This window comes from Malaclemys terrapin, chromosome 23, assembly GCF_027887155.1.
Source record: "Malaclemys terrapin pileata isolate rMalTer1 chromosome 23, rMalTer1.hap1, whole genome shotgun sequence".
In the NCBI taxonomy this organism is placed as follows: Eukaryota; Metazoa; Chordata; order Testudines; family Emydidae; genus Malaclemys; species Malaclemys terrapin.
In genome coordinates, this window is record NC_071527.1 from 14,292,023 (window position 1) to 14,311,534 (window position 19,512).

A 19,512-nucleotide genomic window follows, 5' to 3' on the forward strand; every position below is an offset into this window, starting at 1 on the left:
CACCTGTTTGGGATGTTTCTTCCTTTGACTCGGAGACAGGGATCGGCGCCGTGGAGGTCTGACACGCGTCTTTCGACGAGTCCAAACGCGGTGCCGGACCAGTCAGTGCCGCTGGGGCACTCCGCACCGACCATGACAGTGCCGGGTCCTGCGAAGTGGAAGGGACCGAGCTAAGTGCCCGCCTCCATGAGGAGCGGCTTCGGTCTAGAGTCCCGCTCCGTTCTGATGAGAACTCTTAACACGTACGAACAACAAATGCTAGGGAGAGTGGAGAACAGCCAGCTGCGCTCCACAGTTCCAATGATGGTCACGGGCGGTAAGAAGGAACTGAGGGGGCGCTGGGTCGGCAGGGGCATATATCCAGCACCATCAGCGCGCCACTCCAGGGGACGCCTCAGCCGACCCACCGAGTGTTGCTAGGGTAAAAATCTTCTGATGATCGTGCACGCTGCACGCACAAACCTAATTGGAATTGATCTGAGCAAACACTTGAAGAAGAACTAAAAGTAGTTTAGGGTCAATGCCCGCCCCACCCCAGAATCCTCTGCCAATTATTACATCCATGTTTCCCTTTTTAGACCCCCCACTCATTCAAGACCCACACCAGACAAACAGGGAGATCTGCCCATAGACAGACAGCAACAGAGACCAGAGAAAATGCTGCAAAGAGGAAACTGGGCAAACTAGGAAGGCTATTTGCCTTGCTGCTGTAGCTGCAGTGATGCCAACCCCAACTGGTAAAAAATAATGATGGGCCTCAAACCAAATCTTGAGATTGGCATCAAAATCATGAGATTTTATAACTACCTGGCAGGGTGTTTTTATTCACTTCCTGCTATGGGGACTTATAAAAGGTCACCTGGTTCAAGCTTTTCTCTGCAATGAAGAGGGCGAGACGGGGAGGGATTTTCCCCTTGTGGAAATTAACTGAAAGAGCTACAGTAGCACATAGCGACTCCAGTCAGATTTCCCCATGCAGACAAGCCCTGATTGCTTTTTAATCAAACTCGCATGATTTGGTGACTGGTACTTTAAGAATCCCCACACACAAATAGTGTCAGCCTTGTGCCCAAAGCACAAAGGTTGCTACCAGTAACAATATGATGGTTACATTAAAAAATTGCAGCCGTGCTTCTTTGTACAGACAGTGGCGGCCAGAGGCAGAGCTGGGCAGGAGTTTTATCGCCAGAAAATGCAGATTTATAGACAACAAAACTTTTCAAGGACAGATTGGTTTCAATGGAAGGTTTCTCAGGTCAAAACGAGACCCCCCCACACACCAGTAACCCAGTGTTTTGGACACTCACCTCTGCTGTGGAAGACCCAGGTTCAAGGTCCTGCTCTGACTCACTCTAATGTAGAATGGGAACAAATTTGAAACCCTCCAATTCCTTAACAAAACACAATTGGTTTCCAGCCTGATCGCACTTGGAACCCCCTTGTGCAAGGGGCTGTACAGAAGGGCTCATCACTTACACTTTATTCCTGATAAACTGCCTTTCATTCAGCGGAATTAGCTGGCATCTCATTACCTGATCCCTGCAATAAGGAAGGTGTGCACATAGCCACATTTAGATGGAAGTATTCTGCTTCTAGCAATCCCCTCGCTGCTAGTGCACTACATTCCTGCACACCGGGGTCGGCCTGGCTGTTCACCTCCCCAGCCCCGGCCTCAGAAATGGCTAGATTATCGATTCAGACAGGACCACTGTGAGCATGTCGTCTGAACCTGCGTAACACAGGCCACAGGACTTCCCTGAATCAACTCCTGTTGCAAAAGGAGCAGATCGTTTAGAAAAACCTCCCATCTCGATTTAAACAGCGTCAGTGATGAAGAATCCACCACAATGCTTGGTGAATTGTTCCAATGGCTAATTACACCCCGGTTAAAAATCTGCCCTTTTTTCCAGTCTGACTGTTCCTAGTTTCAGCTTCCAGCCACGGGCTCTCCTTAGACCTTTGTCTGCTTGTGGGACCAGCTCATTATCACAGTTATTCCCCTAGGTACATCGAGACAGGGATCACGGCACCCCTTAACCTTCGCTTTAAGAAGCTACTTGTGTCTCAGCATAAGGCAGGTTCCCCCCAATTTAATCGTTCTCATGGCAACTCTCTGCCCCTCTCCAATTTTTCATCTTCCTTCTCAAATTGTGGGCACCACCTGGCCATGGCATTCCAGCAGCTATCGCCCCCACCGCCAGACACAGCGATAAAATAACCTCTCCACTGCTGCCTGCGATGCCCGTTTATCCATCGACCAGACGCCACCTCCCCATTTAAGCGCAGACGCTCATCCCTTTGAGCTTCCAACTCCAGGCAAGTTCAGGTACCACTAATGGCAGCCACCGCCCCCCTCCCCCCCGCCACATCTCTGAACTCCTTGGGCTTCCGGGGAGAGGAACAGCTCCCGGCTCATCACAGCAACAACAACTGTCCCCTGGAGCCGAACAGCCCACACGCCAGTCTGATTTTATTTTTTAAACAAAACTTTATTGGTAATTATTTCAAATATGTTACAAAAAAGCACACTGTTAAAGAGGAAGTGGAGGCTGGCAGGGGAGGGTTGTTTTCTGTTTTCCAGTGAAACAGGTTTTGTCGGAGGACACAGACATCTTTCCCGGGAGGAGGAGGGGGCGGATCATATCCCCACTCTCTAGATGGGACTCTCAAGCGTCTTTGTGGGAAAGGGGGATTTTGGGGGGAGGGCTAGCCACAGGTCTCCCCCCTCCGCTCCTGACAGTGCTCATGTATTTATAAAATATATAATTTATCTATTAAACCAAAATCCAACCCCGCCCCCACCTGCGCCGCGCGCCCCCTCCCGGGGGGCGCTGGCCCTAGAACTCAGCAAACTCCTTGGCGCACTTCTCAGTGACCGAGACCCGGATCTCCTCTTCCTCGTAGTCGTCGAAGTTACTTGTGTCACTGGGGCCTTCGCACTTTGGTATAAAAGGAGCTTCCACCTGCAAAGGAAGGGGAGGGGGACGAGGTGAGGGATCAACATTTGTATACCCACCCCCACTCCTGGGTCTGCTAGGGGCGCACGATCAGGCCCCAACTTTGTAACAAGGCAGGCAAGGATCAGCTGCCACCCCCCCCAAATCCAGCCAGAAACCCTCACACTTTGCAATCATGGAAGGGGGAGCCCATGACCTCACAGAATCAGGGCCCTCAGCACTCTTAAGGGATACAGGATCGGGCCCCTTAGCAACCAGGTGAGGGATGCAGAATCAGCGTCTCCTCAAGTCCCCTTTTATCTAGCCAGAATCCCCTCCTCTCACTTTGCAATCAGGGAAGGGCAGGGGGCCATGAGCCCCTTGGATCCCTGTAAGAGCTTTAATCAGGACCTTCAGCACTGCCCTCTCCCACCTGAGCTAGAAGAATAACGCCATTAGCTGGCAGCAGCAGTAGTAGGCTGTTATCCTCAGGGGGTGGGGACAGGACCATGCTTTTGACACCATGTTACAAACAGGTGACTGAGGGCTCCCTACTTTAAACCAATGCTGGGTGAGCATAATATCTCCCCCTAGTGGTGGGACCCAGCCACAACACCCTGCTACAGAGTCCCAGTAAGCAATGTGCTTCTAGAGGCCTGGGCACTGATGAACCCAGGTTCAATTCCTGCTGATGAAGGCTGAATGCATGTGGAAGTTATCCAGGCTCTCCTCTGCCAGCCGCCCTCACCCTCCTACCTTCCTCTGGTAGATGGCGATCCAGTCGGTGGTAGCAAACCACTTGTGGTGCTTGATGTCATTGACCCCGTTCTTGAGGTTGCCAAAGCGTCTGGTGAGGTCCACCTGCAGCAGGTTCCGGAGCAGGTCCTTCAGGTCCGAGCTGAAGTGAGATGGGAACCGGACCTGGGGTGGGGAGGAGAGACAGAGGTCTGGCTTTTACCTGCCCTGCCCTCGTGGCTAGAGTCATAGATACACCTAATAATGTACAGCCCCTAGCACAGAGGGGTCCTGGGCTATGCCTGGGCGCTGAAGGTACTACCATAATACACCTAATATGTACATCACCTAGCACAATGGGGTCCTGACCCATGACTGGGGCTTGTAGGCACTATCGTAAAACACCTAATAATAAATAACAAGCCCTTTAAAAACACTCCAGGACAAAGAGTGGACAAGAAGGGGCGCTACTGAGGACAAGGGGGCGCTACTGAGGACTGACACAGGAGCTGAAATGGTTAATTAGCAGCCTCCCCCCAGCTCTTATTGAGCATTTTTCCTCCACAGATCTCAAAGCAGGGCTGCCACATCACTATCCTCATTTTACATAAGGGGAAACTGAGGCACAGGGGGACGTGACTTGCCCACGGTCATTCAGCAGGCTGGTAGGAGAACCGGGAACAGAACCCAGGTCTGTTGAGTTCCCCACTAGGTTTAAAGCTGACCGTGTCCAACATGAGTTTTTCAAGATATTTGACGAGAAGGCGCTGGAGTGGGCAGTTGAATATTATGGGCTCTTGGTTACTATGGCGATGAGTGCTCTACCAGTGTCTGGAGATGACTGATGTGTTTAAGGAATGTTTAGTCTTGCAACAAAAGAGGGCAACAAAAACGATTAGGGGTCTGGAGCACATGACTTATGAGGAGAGGCTGAGGGAACTGGGATTGTTTAGTCTGCAGAAGAGAAGAAAGAGGGGGGATTTGATAGCTGCTTTCAACTACCTGAAAGGGGGTTCCAAAGAGGATCTAGACTGTTCTCAGTGGTACCTGATGACAGAACAAGGAGTAATGGTCTCAAGTTGCAGTGGGGGAGGTTTAGGTTGGATTTCGGAAAAACTTTTTCACTAGGAGGGTGGCGAAGCACTGGAATGGGTTACCTATGGAGGTGGTGGAATGTCCTTCCTTAGAGGTTTTTAAGGTCAGGTTTGAGAAAGCCCTGGCTGGGATGATTTAGTTGGGAATCGGTCCTGCTTTGAGGAGGGGGTTGGACTAGATGACCTCCTGAGGTCCCTTCCAACCCTGATATTCTATGATTCTATGATTCTATGAACGTAGCAGGGTTGTGGAGGGTTTTGCAATTCAAAACAGTGTATAAGAAAACCAAAGACACCTGTTCCAGGAGTCCACATGAGAGTTACAGGGAGCACAATGATGGTGGGGTGGGGGATGGAGTCCATGTGTTGGAGAACAGGGGTACATGGCGAGGGAGGGTCTATCTGTTGGGGTGCAGGGGGAATGGGGTTCGTAACAGGAAGGATGCCCACATGTTGGGGATTGGGGGAGCACAGGAGGGCATGAGCATGTTGGGGGCGCAGCGTGTGAGCATCTATCTGATCATTCGCAGAGACTTGGCTCTCCGCTTTAGCTGGCAAAACCCCCCCCAAAAAAAATCACACAAGTGTCCCCTCCCCAGCCCAAATACCTTGCCAGAGACGATTTTCTCATAGATCTGAATGGGCTGGTCCGCAAAGAATGGGGGGTAACCAGCTGCCATCTCGTAGATGAGGATGCCGAGGGCCCACCAGTCCACAGCCTTGTTATAACCCTGCCCAGGGAAAGCAGGCCAGGGTCACGCACCGAACGTTTGGGGGGCGGGAGGAACCACCTGGTGACCAGGGATCAGCTAGAGATCAGGAAGCAGACAGGCCCTCCCCAGCTCACCTTGCTGAGGATGATCTCAGGGGCCAGGTATTCCGGGGTCCCACACAGAGTCCAGGTTCGGCCTTTCACCCGCTTGGCAAAACCAAAATCCGTCACCTGGAGCCAAAACACACAGAGAGGAGAAGCTGGATCAGCCTGGAGGCTGTGACAGCAGGAGGGGAAGGGGAGGGAGCAGATGATTGATGTATTCTGGCCATGTTATATTTCTGGGGGTGTCTTGGCTTTGGGAAGGGGATGGCAGCAGAGAGAGACTTGGGCAGGGAGGAGTTCACTGCAGGAGCTAGGAGCCAGCGCTGGGACGGGGAAGGGAATTGGGGGCAGGAGGGGGCAGCCTCACCTCGACGTAGCCCTGCTGGTCTATCAGGAGATTCTCTGGCTTCAGGTCTCGGTAGATGACATCCAGCGAGTGCAGATACTCAAAGGTCAGGACGATCTGAGCAGCGTAGAACCGGGCGTGAGGTTCACTGCAATGAGGTGGGAGAAGAACATGGGCATCCCGGGCCAGATACGCCCCCTCTCAGCCAGTCCAGCACCCTCGGCCCCCTGCTGCCCCCACCTTCACTTTCCTTATAGATCCCTGACTCCATCTACGCTGGCAACCCCAGGCAAGATGCCCCAACGCTTATAGGTTTCGTGGCCCCATCCAGTGGCGTAGACAGGTGGAGGGAACAGAGGGAGCAAAAAAAAAACCACTGCGGTGCTTTTACTCACCCGGCGGCTCTCCAGGTCTTTGGCGGCAGGCCCTTCACTCTCTCCGGCTGTTTTCGGCGGCACTGAAGGTCCGTCCCACAGCCGAAGACCCAGAGTGCCGCCGAGTGAGTAAAATAAAAGCGCCACAGCGGGTGGCACCTTTTTTTTTTTAATCACTCCCCTGGGTGAGTACAAAGACGCCAGGAAATTGACAAGGAACCACTTGTGCTCAGTGCAGGAGCAGCCGCTGCCCCCGCTCCACCCCTAGCTACGCTACTGGTCCCATCTGCCCTAGCCAGACCACTAGCCCTAGCACAAACATCCCACCCATCATTGCTAGATCCCTGACTCCATCCAGCCTGGCAACCCATAGCAAGCCCCTCTCAGACCAGCATCTCCCCCCTAGCCCCAACACACACACCCATGGACCCCCAGCTCCATCCAGCCTGGCACCATCTAGCCCTGGCATCCCTGGCCACTGTGGTTAGATGCTGGCAGAAGACCTCAGCAGCCCTCCCCATGGGGAAGCCCAGCTGGGGATCAGGTCACGCCCTCCAGCATGAGGATCAAAGCCAGCGTCGCTGCAGATGCTGCTAGTGGATAATAGGTCTAGTTCTCTACTGAACTAAATCCCAAATTTACAGCTGTGGAAACTGAGGCACAGAGTGATTCTCCCCCCTTCCCACAAGGAGTGAATGGCAGAGGCAGGAATAGGACCCAGGAGTCCCAACTCCCAGTCCCTCTCCTCTAAGTGCTAGATCCCACTGTCCTCCCTGAGACAAGGAGACAACCCAGGAGTCTAACCGCCACCCAGCTCTAACCAGCAGCGACACTGTCCCCAACATCGGCTCCCATGGCAATGCTCACCTGAACCTCCCGATCCGCCGTAGGTGGGAGAACATCTCCCCGCCCGGGATGTATTCCATCACCATATACAGATTGGAGTTATCCTAGAAGGAAATGCAGCAGCAACGGAGTGCAAGAGGGCCACCCAGCAGCGCCTGCGACACCAGGATGAAACTGCTCCCCACACCCCTGCTCCTTTATTAGCCCCATCCCTTTCCGGGCGCTAACCCACATGTCTCCAAGGAACCTGATGCAGTGGCCGGGCTTCCACATAGCACACAATGCAGTGCACCCGCTGTCTGATCCCAGGCACACACCTGCAGTGGGAGTTGCTGCACAGACGCGGCTGGGGAACAGACTCACTAATGAGAGGGCACGAGCTTTATTTCCTTGGAGTATTTAGTGCTAGAGCCGTAGAAAATTCAACCGCTCCCCACACCTCTGGTCTAGGGGCAGGGATGGGCAGGCCCAAGAGGGATTTCCAGCTGCGACGTCTACGATCAAAGGGGAAACCCAACCTGCCGCCAGGTCGGACACCCAAAAGGAGCAGAAGCAGGAAGTGAAACTTCTCAAAAGAGTGTGAAATTGACCAGGCTGGCTTCATCCTGCCCCGCGCCTGCAAAGTCAAAGAGCAGCCTCCGAAGTAACTCCGCTGAGCCCAACAAAGCCATTCCGCTAGTGAGACCCTACCCGGCTCGGTGGTGAGAACATGAGCACGAAGCACCCGCACACGTGACAGCAGAGACCACTGCCCCTGCCATCGAGCCCAGGGTGAATTTCCAGCTAGCCCTGGAGAGAGGGTCCAGGCGGGACATGGGCTGAGCGCCCCATGCTGTATGGTCAGAGGTCTTTTTCTGCAACCAGATTAGGAGAGCAGGAGCCAAGAAGCAGAAAGTCACATCCTCACATTCCATCTAAATTATATCAGAACAATGGAATACCGGGCTGGTAAGAAGGCTCCTGTCCTCACAGTGCCCAGCATCACCAGGCAAAGAAACAGATCTTAGGATGCTCAAAGGAATCACTTAGCAGCAGTGTGGCTGTGAAATCTCTACGTCTTGATTGTTTTCCCTTGCTGCTCCCCACTTCTCTATTGTTTATCTGTCGGCTTCTTTGATAGTTTCTGGTACATAACTAATTTTGCCAGGTGTACATCAGCGAAGGTGGTGGTGTACGACTGGGTAAAGAATTGTTTCACACTACGATAGGATTGGTCAGAGAATTATTTTGTAACACTTCAGTAAAATGATTGGTTAAGGGAGAGCTAAGCAGGACTCAAGTTTCACTATATAAACTGGGTTCAAAAGGAAGTTCTGGGGAACCAACTCCAGGACACAGCCCAGCATCAGCGCTGCCAGATCTCAACACCCTGCCAATGACACCATGCAGAACCTGGAGTCCCAGGGCGAGCTGATCCTGACTGGCCAGCAGGGAAAGTTCGTCTGCCTTATTGGGAGTGATGGGCATTGTATGAGTAGCGTGTGTATTCTGTTCTGGTAACTGTGACGAAGTGGGGAGTTTTCTTGGTTTTTTCATTGGTTTGCATGCAGAGGGGATGGAACAGTTTCCCTGGGTGTTACTGGTTTAACAAGGTGATGGGAGAGGGAGTTTGTTGTTACAGAGGATCGGGGATGGAACTTGGGATGCCCAGATGGGAAGCAGGGGGTCTCTGGGCTGGAGAGGGAGAGCAAGCAGAGCCCACCTGGATGCAGGCGAGACTTGGATGTGCTGTGCTGAGGGAGGGCATCCCGAGGGCCCTGAGAGTTTCCTGTGCTGTGTTCAGATGCTCAATAAAGCCTCCTGTTTAACGCTGGCTGAGAGTGGCTCCGGTCTAGAGAACAAGGTTGCATTATTCCCTCTGGGAGTGGAGGTCCTGGGGGTCCAGAGCGAGTGGACTCCCTGAGGGGGCCAACGGCAAGAGACAGGTGTGCTAAGGCTCAGAGAGGTGCGGTTCCAGGAGGTGGAGGGGTTTAACCCCCGAGACAAAGTGGACCCCTGAGAAGGGCTGTCACACTGAAGGAGGTTCCCCCAGGGACTGCATGGGACCAAGAGTGGGCACGATCTGTGAGTCCGTGACAGTAACTGTTAATAAACAGAGGTTAAGGATATTTCTGTGTGAGGCTCTTTCACCGGGAAAAGACCCTGCAAACCCGCAGAGTGTGAGGTGACGCCCTGAGCCCATGAAGGGTGAGACTAGGTGCCTAAATTAAGAGGGTTACACCTTGAGCCCCAGGAGCAGGGTAAAGGTGGGTGCCCTAGAGCGGAAGGGGAATGAAGCCTGAACCCTGCTGTCTCTAAAGGGACGAAGGGAGCTCAGCCTTGGCAGTTCAGCCCATCCTTGGTCTCCCTGTTCAGGCAGTTCTGGTCTGCGTGACATGGGCCTTCCTGACCCTCTACCAACTAAACAGGCCCCAACACCCTAGTGGGACCTTGATGGGTCCCAGCCAGCACGTACCAGCCAGATTCCTAGCTCAGTGCGGTAAATCCAGAGCAGTCGCATTGATTTCAACAAAGTTCTCCCACATTTACACCTGCGGATTCAGCTGCGAGGGATTTATTTTACGCTGTCGGAGGAGAATCGATTGGCTCAGCGAGACAGCCTGTGTAGCAGAAGCCGCTGGCCCCACTGCTACTGTGTCACCCGAGAGCTACGCAGCCCAGCCCCAGGCAGCCAGCACGGAGCAGGGGTGACATTTCCATTGTAGCAGCTTCTGCGGACAAGGGACCAGAAATCAAAACTATTTAACCCAAGAACGATGAGGGGCCTCAAGAAAACAACTCTGCCAGCACTGCCTGTCACTAACACGCCCATCACCCTGGCCTCCGGGCTCCCGCAGGGGCTGCGATTTATCCTGCAGCCTCCTCTGAGCTGACGACTCTTTGTCGCTACAACCCACTAACCTCAGGCTGACAGACAGGAGACAGGTCTCCCTTCAGAGCCAGCCCCTCTTTAATCAGGCCAGCCACAGGGGGGGCTGTGGAGCTCAAAGGCACAACTACCTTTGCTCTCCCCCCTACACACAGGGTGTAGCTCACAGGCCCCAAGAGCCAGGTTTAGAGAAGAGGGTCCAAGCCCCAACGCTGGGGCCTGAATTTTAGCTTTCATAGAAACTCCCATCAGGAGGAAACGATCCCACGAGATGGTTCCAAAGTCTCTACAAAGCCAAATGTGCATGAAGTTAGGACTTCCTCTGAGACTCCCCCGCAAGCCAGACCTCATGCCCTAGGGCAGCACAAGGGAGCTGGAAACTGAAACTGACTAGGAATGAAAGCAAAACTGACTGGTGGGGAGTATCACTGTTCAAAACCTGGAGTCAAAAGCAGAACAGAAAAGACTGAAAAAGGGGAATGATCCAAACTGATTTTTCTTAGCTCCAAACCTGATCCCAGATGTCACGCCAGGAACGTTTGTTCTCAAGATACAAGAGACGCAGACTGTGCCCTTCCACCCCTTCAGCACACTTTTGGTTTTAAATAGGAAACGAATCAAGGGGATTGTGGGAGTTGGGGGGGAGATACAGACCAGGGCCGGGCTGGCAAGTCAAGGACACCTACTTTGAAAGAATACTCCAGTTTGATGAGTAATGGGAAGTTGATGGCCTGGAGTATCCGTTTTTCATTGAGGGTATGCTCAATTTGTTTGAGCTTCACTACCTGGGAGAGAAAAGGAAATAGCAACATCAGATCTTCTTCAGTTGGTGCAGCACCCCCTGCGCCTCCCATGCACTCCCCTCTCCTGCATCCCCACGCAGGGTTCAACTCCAAATCCCTCCCCCGCACTGGGGATTCCACGGCCCCAGGCCAGATCTCCGCGGCAGCCCCCGGCGTCTCACCTTCTGTTTATCCAGGATCTTCATGGCATAGTGATTCCCGGTCTCTTTGTGTTTCACCAGCATCACCCTCCCAAATGAGCCTGTGCCCAGGGTCTTGATTCGATCAAACTGATCCAAACTGGCCGTGTTCTGGAAGGGGGAAAACAAACCTGATGGGGCGCCAGACTGGTCCTGTGGGAATCAGGAAGGAATCTGCCTGGGACAGTGGGATTTGCATTGCAAGACTGGAGTCTTGACCATGAGGGGGTCAAAGTCCCCCACTGCCTGCAGCACAGCACCCCCTAGCACCGCACTGGGGTTGTTCTTGAGAACACTGATATGAAGAATTGGCCCTGTCAACACTGGTTCTCCACTTGTGAGGTAATCCGTGCTCTTCATGTGTCATTATATAATGCCTGAATCTGTAACTTTCACTCCATGCATCTGAAGAAGTGAGGTTTTCTTAACCACCAAAGCTTATGCCCAAATAAACCTGTTAGTCTTTAAGGTGCCACTGGACTCCTTGTTGGTTTTGTGGATACCGACTAACATGGCTACCCCCGATAATTGATATGAAGAAGTAGATGTCACATTTCACCACCAGAGGGCGACAAAGGTAACCACTACATTTTGAATGAGACACAGACAAGGGAATCCCTGCTCCTTGGGCAGAACCAAAATCTAGTTCCAGACAGGCGACCCGCCCAGCTCCATTCAGTGGGGGTTGGTGGCTTAGAGGCGGGGGAGATGATGGGAGTCAGGACTCCTGGGTTCTAGCCCTCGGTCTGTGAGGAGAGGGAGTGAAGTGTAGTGGTTAGACGGCAGGAGACTAGGAGTCAAAAGATCGCTTCCTAGTTCTGCCACCAGCTTCCTATACCCTTGACCAAGTCCCTTTCCCCTCTGTGCCTCAGTTTCCCCCTCTGTGCCATAGCATTAATGACACAGGGTGTGCGGGAGGACTAGCAAAGTGACAGTGCTGCAGAGGGACCAGCAGCTCTGCCTCAGGAATTATCCAGAACCACCCCCAGCGGGATTTCCAGTGGGGAGAGACAGCAAATGGAGGCCTTTTGAACAGGGTCCCTGTTAGCACAGCCCCGCTGGGAGCCAATCTGGGGCTGTGCTAGACGACCACGCTGGAGCCTTGGGAGGAGAATGGGGGAGGGGGAGACAGGCTGGATCAGGAAGAGACCCACGTGGTTAGTGTTCCCCTCCCCCGGCAGACAGGAGTTGAACCTCCATTATTCTTGGCCCTCCACTTACCAGAGGGCAGATTGGGGATTGGGGCGGGGGGGAAGAAAGAGCACTGAGTCCCGCCCCCCAGGAGCAAAAATAACCCCAGACCTTCAGCGGAGGCTGTTTGGCAAGGTGGCTCAGTGATGGGGAAAGAGATCCAGGGGATGATTGCAGAGTAATCAGCCTGGGGCTGCAGGGGCCTTGATTGAGGGGGTGAGGGGTGCTCTGCCTTGGGGGCACAGTACCTGGGAGGGGTTCTCCCATTTCTTGAGGAAGTCTTCTTTGCCTTTGGCTAGGAACTCCTTCCCTGTAAGGGAAACAGAAAGGGAGCAGCGTGAGGAGTCAGGAGGGGTGGGGCACCCAGCCTGGTGGACAGAGCTCCCCTTTCAGCCCCTCCACCCCCCTGCTCAGCGAAGAGGCATGCAGTCACAAAAGGGGGTGGGGATTTTGAGTGTATCAGCGGGATGGCGGTGCCTCATTGGCCACAAAGGGCAGCTCAGCTGGGGATTGGCTAGAGAGAGGTCCACACAGCGGCGCTCCTGCAACACCCCCACCCCCGGGCCTGTCCCTGGACACACTGAACAGCCCCGTCAGGGAGGGCTAATGCAGCTCCCAGCACCTACCAAAGGGGCGCACTTGTGCCTCAAACCCCCTGCCCCCGCTGAACATGGCAGTTGGGGGTGCCTGTTCCATGCCCCGCAACACACAACCTGCACCTCACAAGGAGACACTCGTACAACCCCCCTGTCAAATGACGTTAAGAAGCATGGATCATCTTGCCCTAATGGGAGGATACAGGATCTACTACTGCTGCCAGCAAAGGGGGTGAAGGGGGAGGAGATTCGCCCTTAGCTCAAAGGGCAGAGGTGTAGCCTTCTCTCAACCATGCAGGCATCACGCACCAATGACACCAACAGCACACATGGGGGTACTCCCCACACACACACACACACACACACACACAGCTGCTTTCTGCAGCTGTGAAAGTCGCAAATTCCAGTTGGGCTTTGCCCACAAAGGTGTTAAAACGACCAGCCGCAGCCTCCACAGCAGCACCCGGGGATCCAGCCAGGTGATCCTTCCTTCGCCAGCCGAGCTCCCTGTCCTTGCTGCCAGATCCCGGAACCACGGGAGGAGGGATGGGGATGGGGATTGGAGGAATCTGCAGCATCTGGAGGGATATTTAGCACCGAGAGCCCCTTGTATCTTCGCTGCCTCCCGCTGCTCCCGACAGGGACAAGTCCCACAGCTCTTAATAGATTTAGCCCACGGGATTTGAATGGCTGCAGCAGGGAGGCCAAGCACAGAGCAGCAGCAGGGAGTGGCTTTGAACCCAGAGCTTACCCCGACCCCCATCATCACAGGCAAGTCTCCCCCACACCGGAGGTGTATAAAGTTAATTTCCTCCCCCAGGGATCACTGGTGCTCAGACGCCAGGGAGGGGACAAGCTAAAAGTCTAGATCCAGATCTGGGTGCTGCAGTTCTTGGGGTCATGGATACACAACCCAGGAGTCAACTCCCTGCTGCCCCACTCTCACCACTACAACCCACTCCCGTCCCAGAGCTGGGGAGAGAACCCCAGGGCCCTAACTCCCAGCCCCCCACTAAATAGCAACACTTCTGTGGAAACCCGGCACCACGGTGGTCCAGTCCGGTCCCTGCCTTAAAGAAAGGGCTGAGAAATAGGCCAGGCGAGGGCCTGAAATGCCCCAGCGAAGCAGGACAACATGCTACAGACGTGACTGATCCACTGCTGGAGGGAAGGAGACCAAGATTATGGTGATTCCCCTGATCCCATAGGATAGGGCAGGGCAGCCCTGAAAGGGTTCTAGGGTTCAGCTATTTGCTGGCTAACTACCCCCGCCCACACCCCCTTCACCCTCTTGTCCCCACACCCCATCACCTGTGGAGCCCCACAGGGGGAGCTGAATTCACATCTGCTTCCCTCAGCCGCACGCAGGAGCCGCGGCTCAGTCTGTCGGAACGACTTTCACTTTGTCTCCTACTCTCTCCGGATTATTTATAGAAACAGGCTTGGCTCACCAGCCACTGTCTCCCGCCATCAAGTCCAGCCCCGGGTGGGTGGGAGGGAGGGGGATCCTTGCATGGACACAGGACAGATAAGACGATTTCCTGCACTATCCTGGCCATACCTTACAGAACTAAGTTTAAGTAGCTTAGGAGTTCATTGCATTACAAAGGCAGGCGGTTATGTATTATTGTGGGACTGTATGTGACGTCTACAATGGAAACCTAGGGAAGCATTATGGGCTTTGAGGGACCATCTGAAACTATTGGGCCTTTTAAAGTTAAGTACATTTCCCAGGAAATTTCTAGGGGGAGGGATAGGCAAATGTAACGCCTCTGTTTATGCAAAACCTCAGCCGCTGGAAGCTGCTCCCCAAGGAGAAACCCACTGCCTGTGAGTTACCAGGCTGGAAGTGGGGTGATCTCTGGAAAGCTTATTAGCAGGTGTGTAGGTTCTCTGCTGGGTTTTAAGAGGATTTCCCTGCAATGCTTATACCTTAAGAATCCATGTGCTTGCTAACAGCTGTGTGGTACCTTATACCCATGGAGACTGGGCTGTTTGTAGCCTCTGAGGAAGGAGGGCAAAGCAGGCCGGCTGAGGGGGTCTGACTTGCTGGGGAACTCACAGTGTAGGCAGCGAGCTGTGCATCCTGGAAATCCTCCGGGCAGGGAGGAGAGAGACGCAGGTATCCGCCCAAGAGAGGTGATGACTGGGAGCCAGAAGCCTAAAGTGGTTTCCCTGGCTGGACCATGAGGGGCAAATACAGGGGCAGTTGCCCTGACCTGCGACACCCCTCCCCCACTGTACTTCCCTGGCAGCATCCACACCAGATCAATGCCTTGGGAGGGGCGATCAGCCATTCTGCCTTCCTCTGGAGGTCATGGAAGACTTGTGAGTCTCTGCTAATTAATTACATGAACTGGGGGCAGCCCCAGACAGCAATGGAGGAATCTTCTCTGCACCACCAGCCTCTAATTCACTTGGCCCAACACCAATAATTTGTTCCCTTTTTTGCCCTGTCTTATCTTAGAGTCTCGTTCTTTCTAGGGTTACCATACGTCCGGATTTTCCCGGACATGTCCGGCTTTTGGGGGCTCAAATCCCCGTCCGGGGGGAAATCCCCCAAAAGCCGGGCATGTCCGGGAAAATCGGGAGGGAGGGCTGGGCCGGGGTCGCGGTGCCGGGCGCGCGGTGCCGGGCCGGGAGCCGGGCCAGGGCCGCGGGGTCGGGCCGCCGAGGGGGTGCGCTGGGCCGCGGGGCTGGGAGCCGGGGGGTTGGGCCGGGAGCCGGGCCGCCGGGGGGGTGCGCGGGGCCGGGCCGGGAGCCGGGGGGTCGGGCCGGGCCGGGAGCCGGGGGGTCGGGCCGGGAGCCGGGCCGCCGGGGGGGTTCGCGGGGCCGGGCCGGGCCGCCGGGGGGGGTGCGCGGGGCCGGGGGGGTGCGCGGGGCCGGGAGCCGGGGGGTCGGGCCGGGAGCCGGGCCGCTGGGGGGTGCGCTGGGGGGGGGGGTGCGCTGGGCAGCGGGGTCGGGCCGCCGGGGGGGGGTGCGCTGGGCAGCGGGGTCGGGCCGCCGGGGGGGTGCGCGGGGCCGGGAGGTCGGGCCGGGAGCCGGGCCGCCGGGGGGGTGCGTTGGGCCGCGGGGCCGGGAGCCGGGGGGTCGGGCCGGGAGCCGGGCCGCCGGGGGGGTGCGCTGGGCCGCGGGGTCGGGCCGCCGGGGGGGTGCGCTGGGCCGCCGGGGCCGGGAGCCGGGGGGTGCGCTGGGCCGCCGGGGCCGGGAGGTGCGCTGGGCCGCCGGGGCCGGGAGCCGGGGGGTGCGCTGGGCCGCCGGGGGCCGGCAGTGCTGGGCGGGCCGGGGGTGGTCGGCCGGGGGCCAGGGCCGGCACCCGAGGGCCCGAGCCGACCCAGGCTGGAGCCGCCGGGGGGGCCAGCCTGGGCCGTACCTCCTCCCCCCACACCCCCCCTTACCTGCCCAGGCTTCCCGCGAATTAAATGTTCGCGGGAAGCAGGGGAGGGGGCGGAGACTTTGGGGAGGGGGCGGAGTTGGGGCGGGGGAGGGGGCGGGGCTGGGGGCGGGGCCAGGGCCCCGTGGAGTGTCCTCCTTTTGGAGGCACAAAATATGGTAACCCTAGTTCTTTCTCTTCAAGGCCCTGGGCCTGGGCCCCTAGAGCCGAAAGCTCTGGGATGGGGATTGTGGCTGACAGCCCCACTCCTCCAGTCCCATGGCACTTTCTACCACCCAGGTGAAGCTCGTCTGTGAGAGAGACAGAAATTCTTTGGGGACCCGTCCAAGACGGTGGAACTGCCTGGCAGAGGATCTAAGGATCATCTTGAACTTCCCCATCTCCTGCTCCTCGTGCTATGTGCCCTCCTCTGACCAGCCTTCTCCACTAGAACACAGCACAGCACAGGCATATAAAAACACACCCTGCCCTGCCCCCACGGGGTACGAGTGAGGGAAGTGACCCATATCCTATGGGGCAGAACAGGGCCCGGGGCGGGGGAATAACCAGCCCCCCCTGGAGGGGAAAGGCCCTGAGTCCTCATATGTGTCCCATTCCCCATCCCGCCAGGACCTTCGCCCCCAGCCCGGCTCACCTCCGGCCTCCATCTTGCTGGCCCAGCCTATGGCCTCCTCTGCGCTCGGCCTACGGCTCCTCGGCAGGGCCAATCCACCCGGGCCCTGTGCCTGGCACTGCAGGGGGCAAGAGAGGCACTCGCTCTCAGCCAGGGTGGGGGCCACCCAGGATCTGAGCCCTCTGGGATTCCATAGATGGGCGTGGGCAGGCCAGGGGAGCCAATGGGGGGTGGGGGTAAGGGCTTGACCCCATGGGGGCTGGAGGGCCGAGGCCAGGGGATCTGCCCCTGCACAGGGCTGGGAGGGCGACAGGTTTAAAGCACAGGAAAATCAGAGCGATACGAGGGGGCAAGCAGTCACCACTTCGAAGCCACACATACCTCACGGGCTGCAGTTCGGGGCAGGGGCAGCATGTGGCGTCAAAAAATCCTTTCCCCTCCCTCCAGATGGTGTGTTTGTGTTTGTCCTACCGATGGACGGGCCATTGCTGTCAGAGAGACGGCAGCAGCAATCTCACATGATGCGGGTTTGCCAGAGGGCGATCGCTGCTCTCTGCCTCAGGAAGATCCGTGCCAGGCTGGCATTCTTCCCCTGCCTTTCAATCAAACTCCCTCCAAGAACCGAGCGTTTCACCCAAGCCGGCCGATTTCTCTCGCTAGCATCCACCTACCCCTCATGTTTTATTTAACCAGATCTTTCGCGTCATAGAGGGAGGCTGGTGCAATGGTTAGAGCGCTAGGCTGGGACTTGGGAGATCCTGGCTTAATTCCCTGCTCTGTCCCAGACTAACCTTGAGCAAGTCACTTAGTCTGTGCCTCAATTTTCCTGTGCTATAGAGGGGATGATAGCACTTCCTTGCCTCACCAGGAGAGTTGGAGGATAAATATGTTACCAGTTGTGAGGCTCTCGGATACTATAATAACCGGAGCCAGATAAGGACCTCAGATAGAAATCTAACGCACTTCCTTATTGCCCAGACATTTGTATCCCCTCATTTCTTCTCCCTATCCATCAACGAGCCTTAATGCACCTCTGCTACGGACCTATTTTACTCCTGAGGTCTGCAAAAGCCCCGTTTTCCCTTAACCCTTTTGGGGATTTTCTGCTCCGGCTGCCTCTCCAGAGATCTCCTCCACCTTTCCTCGTCACTCAAGAGTCAGAGTTGAACCCTGGCGTGATTCCATTCTGCCTCCCTGAAATACCCACCACAATTCAACTGGGATTCCTTCATCTTCACTTCCTGTCCTAAATTCCTAGGCCCACTCCCTCCCATCCCCTGTTACAGGGGACCCAGGTCAGCAGCTCACAGCATGGAAGCGAGAGGGTGCAGGGGGAAGGTGCAGTGCAAGCAAAAGGGAGGTGTCGCCGGTTTGATCCCTCCTGGGACTCACTCAGGCATGTCCCGAGAGGTCAGAGGCCCTGATGGCTCAGTTTGCCCAATGCCAGCAACCGCCTCAAGGCTCACACGGACCCTGATTCATCCCAGCAGAGCCAGAGTAGGGTGGGTAGCTGTTTCCATACTAATCCCGCACCACACCCAGGGGGCAGATTGTCCAATTGCCACCCCAGGCAGAGCGACTCCCAGCTCAGCTGCACCCTCAGGCAGCCAAAGGGGAGGAGACAAGCACCCACTGCCCATGCCCTGTTGCTCAATGCAAGCATCTTTGTTCTATGCCCAATATGGCCCAGTTTGCCCAGCTGAAAGCAACTGCTCCAAGATGGGGAGAGCCCAGAGCCGGAGCTGGAGCTATGCTGGGAAGCAGGGTGACCCCAGAAAACCCGCCCAGCCCAGTCACACCCAGCGGTCGGGTGTCAGGGGAGGGGGGTAGAGCGGAGGGGGGGGCCTCAGGAAGGGGAGGGGGGCCACAATCCAGACACCAGGGCCCCGCCTGAGTGTGGGCCTGGCGCCATGGAGCGACTGGTTCCATGGTAAACCCGGTACTGCCTGTGTGGGGCAGAGATCCAAGCAGGGGAGGGGGGTCCATTGGGAGGGGCCCAGGGAGGGGTTGTGCTGGGTTGAGGGGAGATCTTCCGGGGGGAGGGGGTGGAAGGAGGGGACCACTGGGGACAGGTGGGGGTGAGGAATCATGGGAGGGGCGAGAGAGTAATTGGACTGTGCCTGGGGTGGGGGACAGTATTGGGGGTGGTTCTGGGTTGGGTGCAGGGTCCAGACTGGGTAACTCCCCCCATTGCCAACAGAGGGGCACTAGCAGCGCTGGGTGGGGACAGGACAGGGCTAGCAGGGGGCTGCAGGTTGGGATTGAGAGGCACCGGTAGAGCTGGGCAGTGGGGGGCAGGGCTGGGCTAGCAGGTCGGGATTGAGGGGCACTGACACAGCTGGGAGGAGGGGGCAGGGCTGGGCTAGCAGGGGGCTGCAGGTCGGGATTGAGGGGAACTGGTAGAACTGGGGGTGGGGGATTCCGGAAATTACCCCTGTAAAGGTGCCCTGAATGCTTGCCAGAGAAGCGTGCTGGGAGTGGGGCTGTGAAGCCAGAGCCCAGCTCAAGGGCTCTGGGTCCCACTGGGCTCTTGGAACTGGTGGGTGAGGGGGGTCGTGGGGGCTGGCTTGGCTCTGGCTCCATGGGTCATTGGCTGCCAATGGGGCTGGCACGTGCTGTCTCCAGCCTCCCAGAATCCACCACCTGCAATTAACGATCTCATCTTCATTAGACACCATTACACTGTAATTATAGCACAGCCACCCCCGCTGAACAGCGC

The 19,512-nt window shown here is 56.3% G+C and overlaps 1 protein-coding gene across 1 annotated transcript; it reads right to left on the minus strand.

Annotated features, from left to right (window-relative positions):
* Window positions 1–2,818: 2,818 nt before the first annotated feature.
* On the minus strand, window positions 2,819–14,168 carry LOC128828394 (cAMP-dependent protein kinase catalytic subunit alpha-like). The gene is made up of 10 exons (XM_054013058.1): window positions 14,098–14,168; window positions 12,439–12,500; window positions 10,982–11,110; window positions 10,704–10,802; window positions 7,170–7,252; window positions 5,950–6,076; window positions 5,613–5,708; window positions 5,374–5,496; window positions 3,693–3,857; window positions 2,819–2,963 (listed from the first exon to the last, which is right to left on the minus strand). The coding sequence occupies exons 3-10, from the start codon at window positions 11,042–11,044 to the stop codon at window positions 2,838–2,840; spliced, it is 882 nt and encodes a 293-aa protein (XP_053869033.1). The 5' UTR covers window positions 11,045–11,110; window positions 12,439–12,500; window positions 14,098–14,168; the 3' UTR covers window positions 2,819–2,837.
* Window positions 14,169–19,512: the final 5,344 nt, after the last annotated feature.

Coding starts and splice junctions, on each gene's coding strand:
- LOC128828394 (XM_054013058.1), bottom strand. CDS start 11,044: ATGCTGGTGAAACACAAAGAGACCGGGAATCACTATGCCATGAAGATC. Junction 6,077..7,169: donor CGGCGGATCGGGAGGTTCAG/GTGAGCATTGCC, acceptor ACCTCATTGCAG/TGAACCTCACGCCCGGTTCT. Junction 3,858..5,373: donor AGAAAATCGTCTCTGGCAAG/GTATTTGGGCTG, acceptor TCCCCACCCCAG/GTCCGGTTCCCATCTCACTT.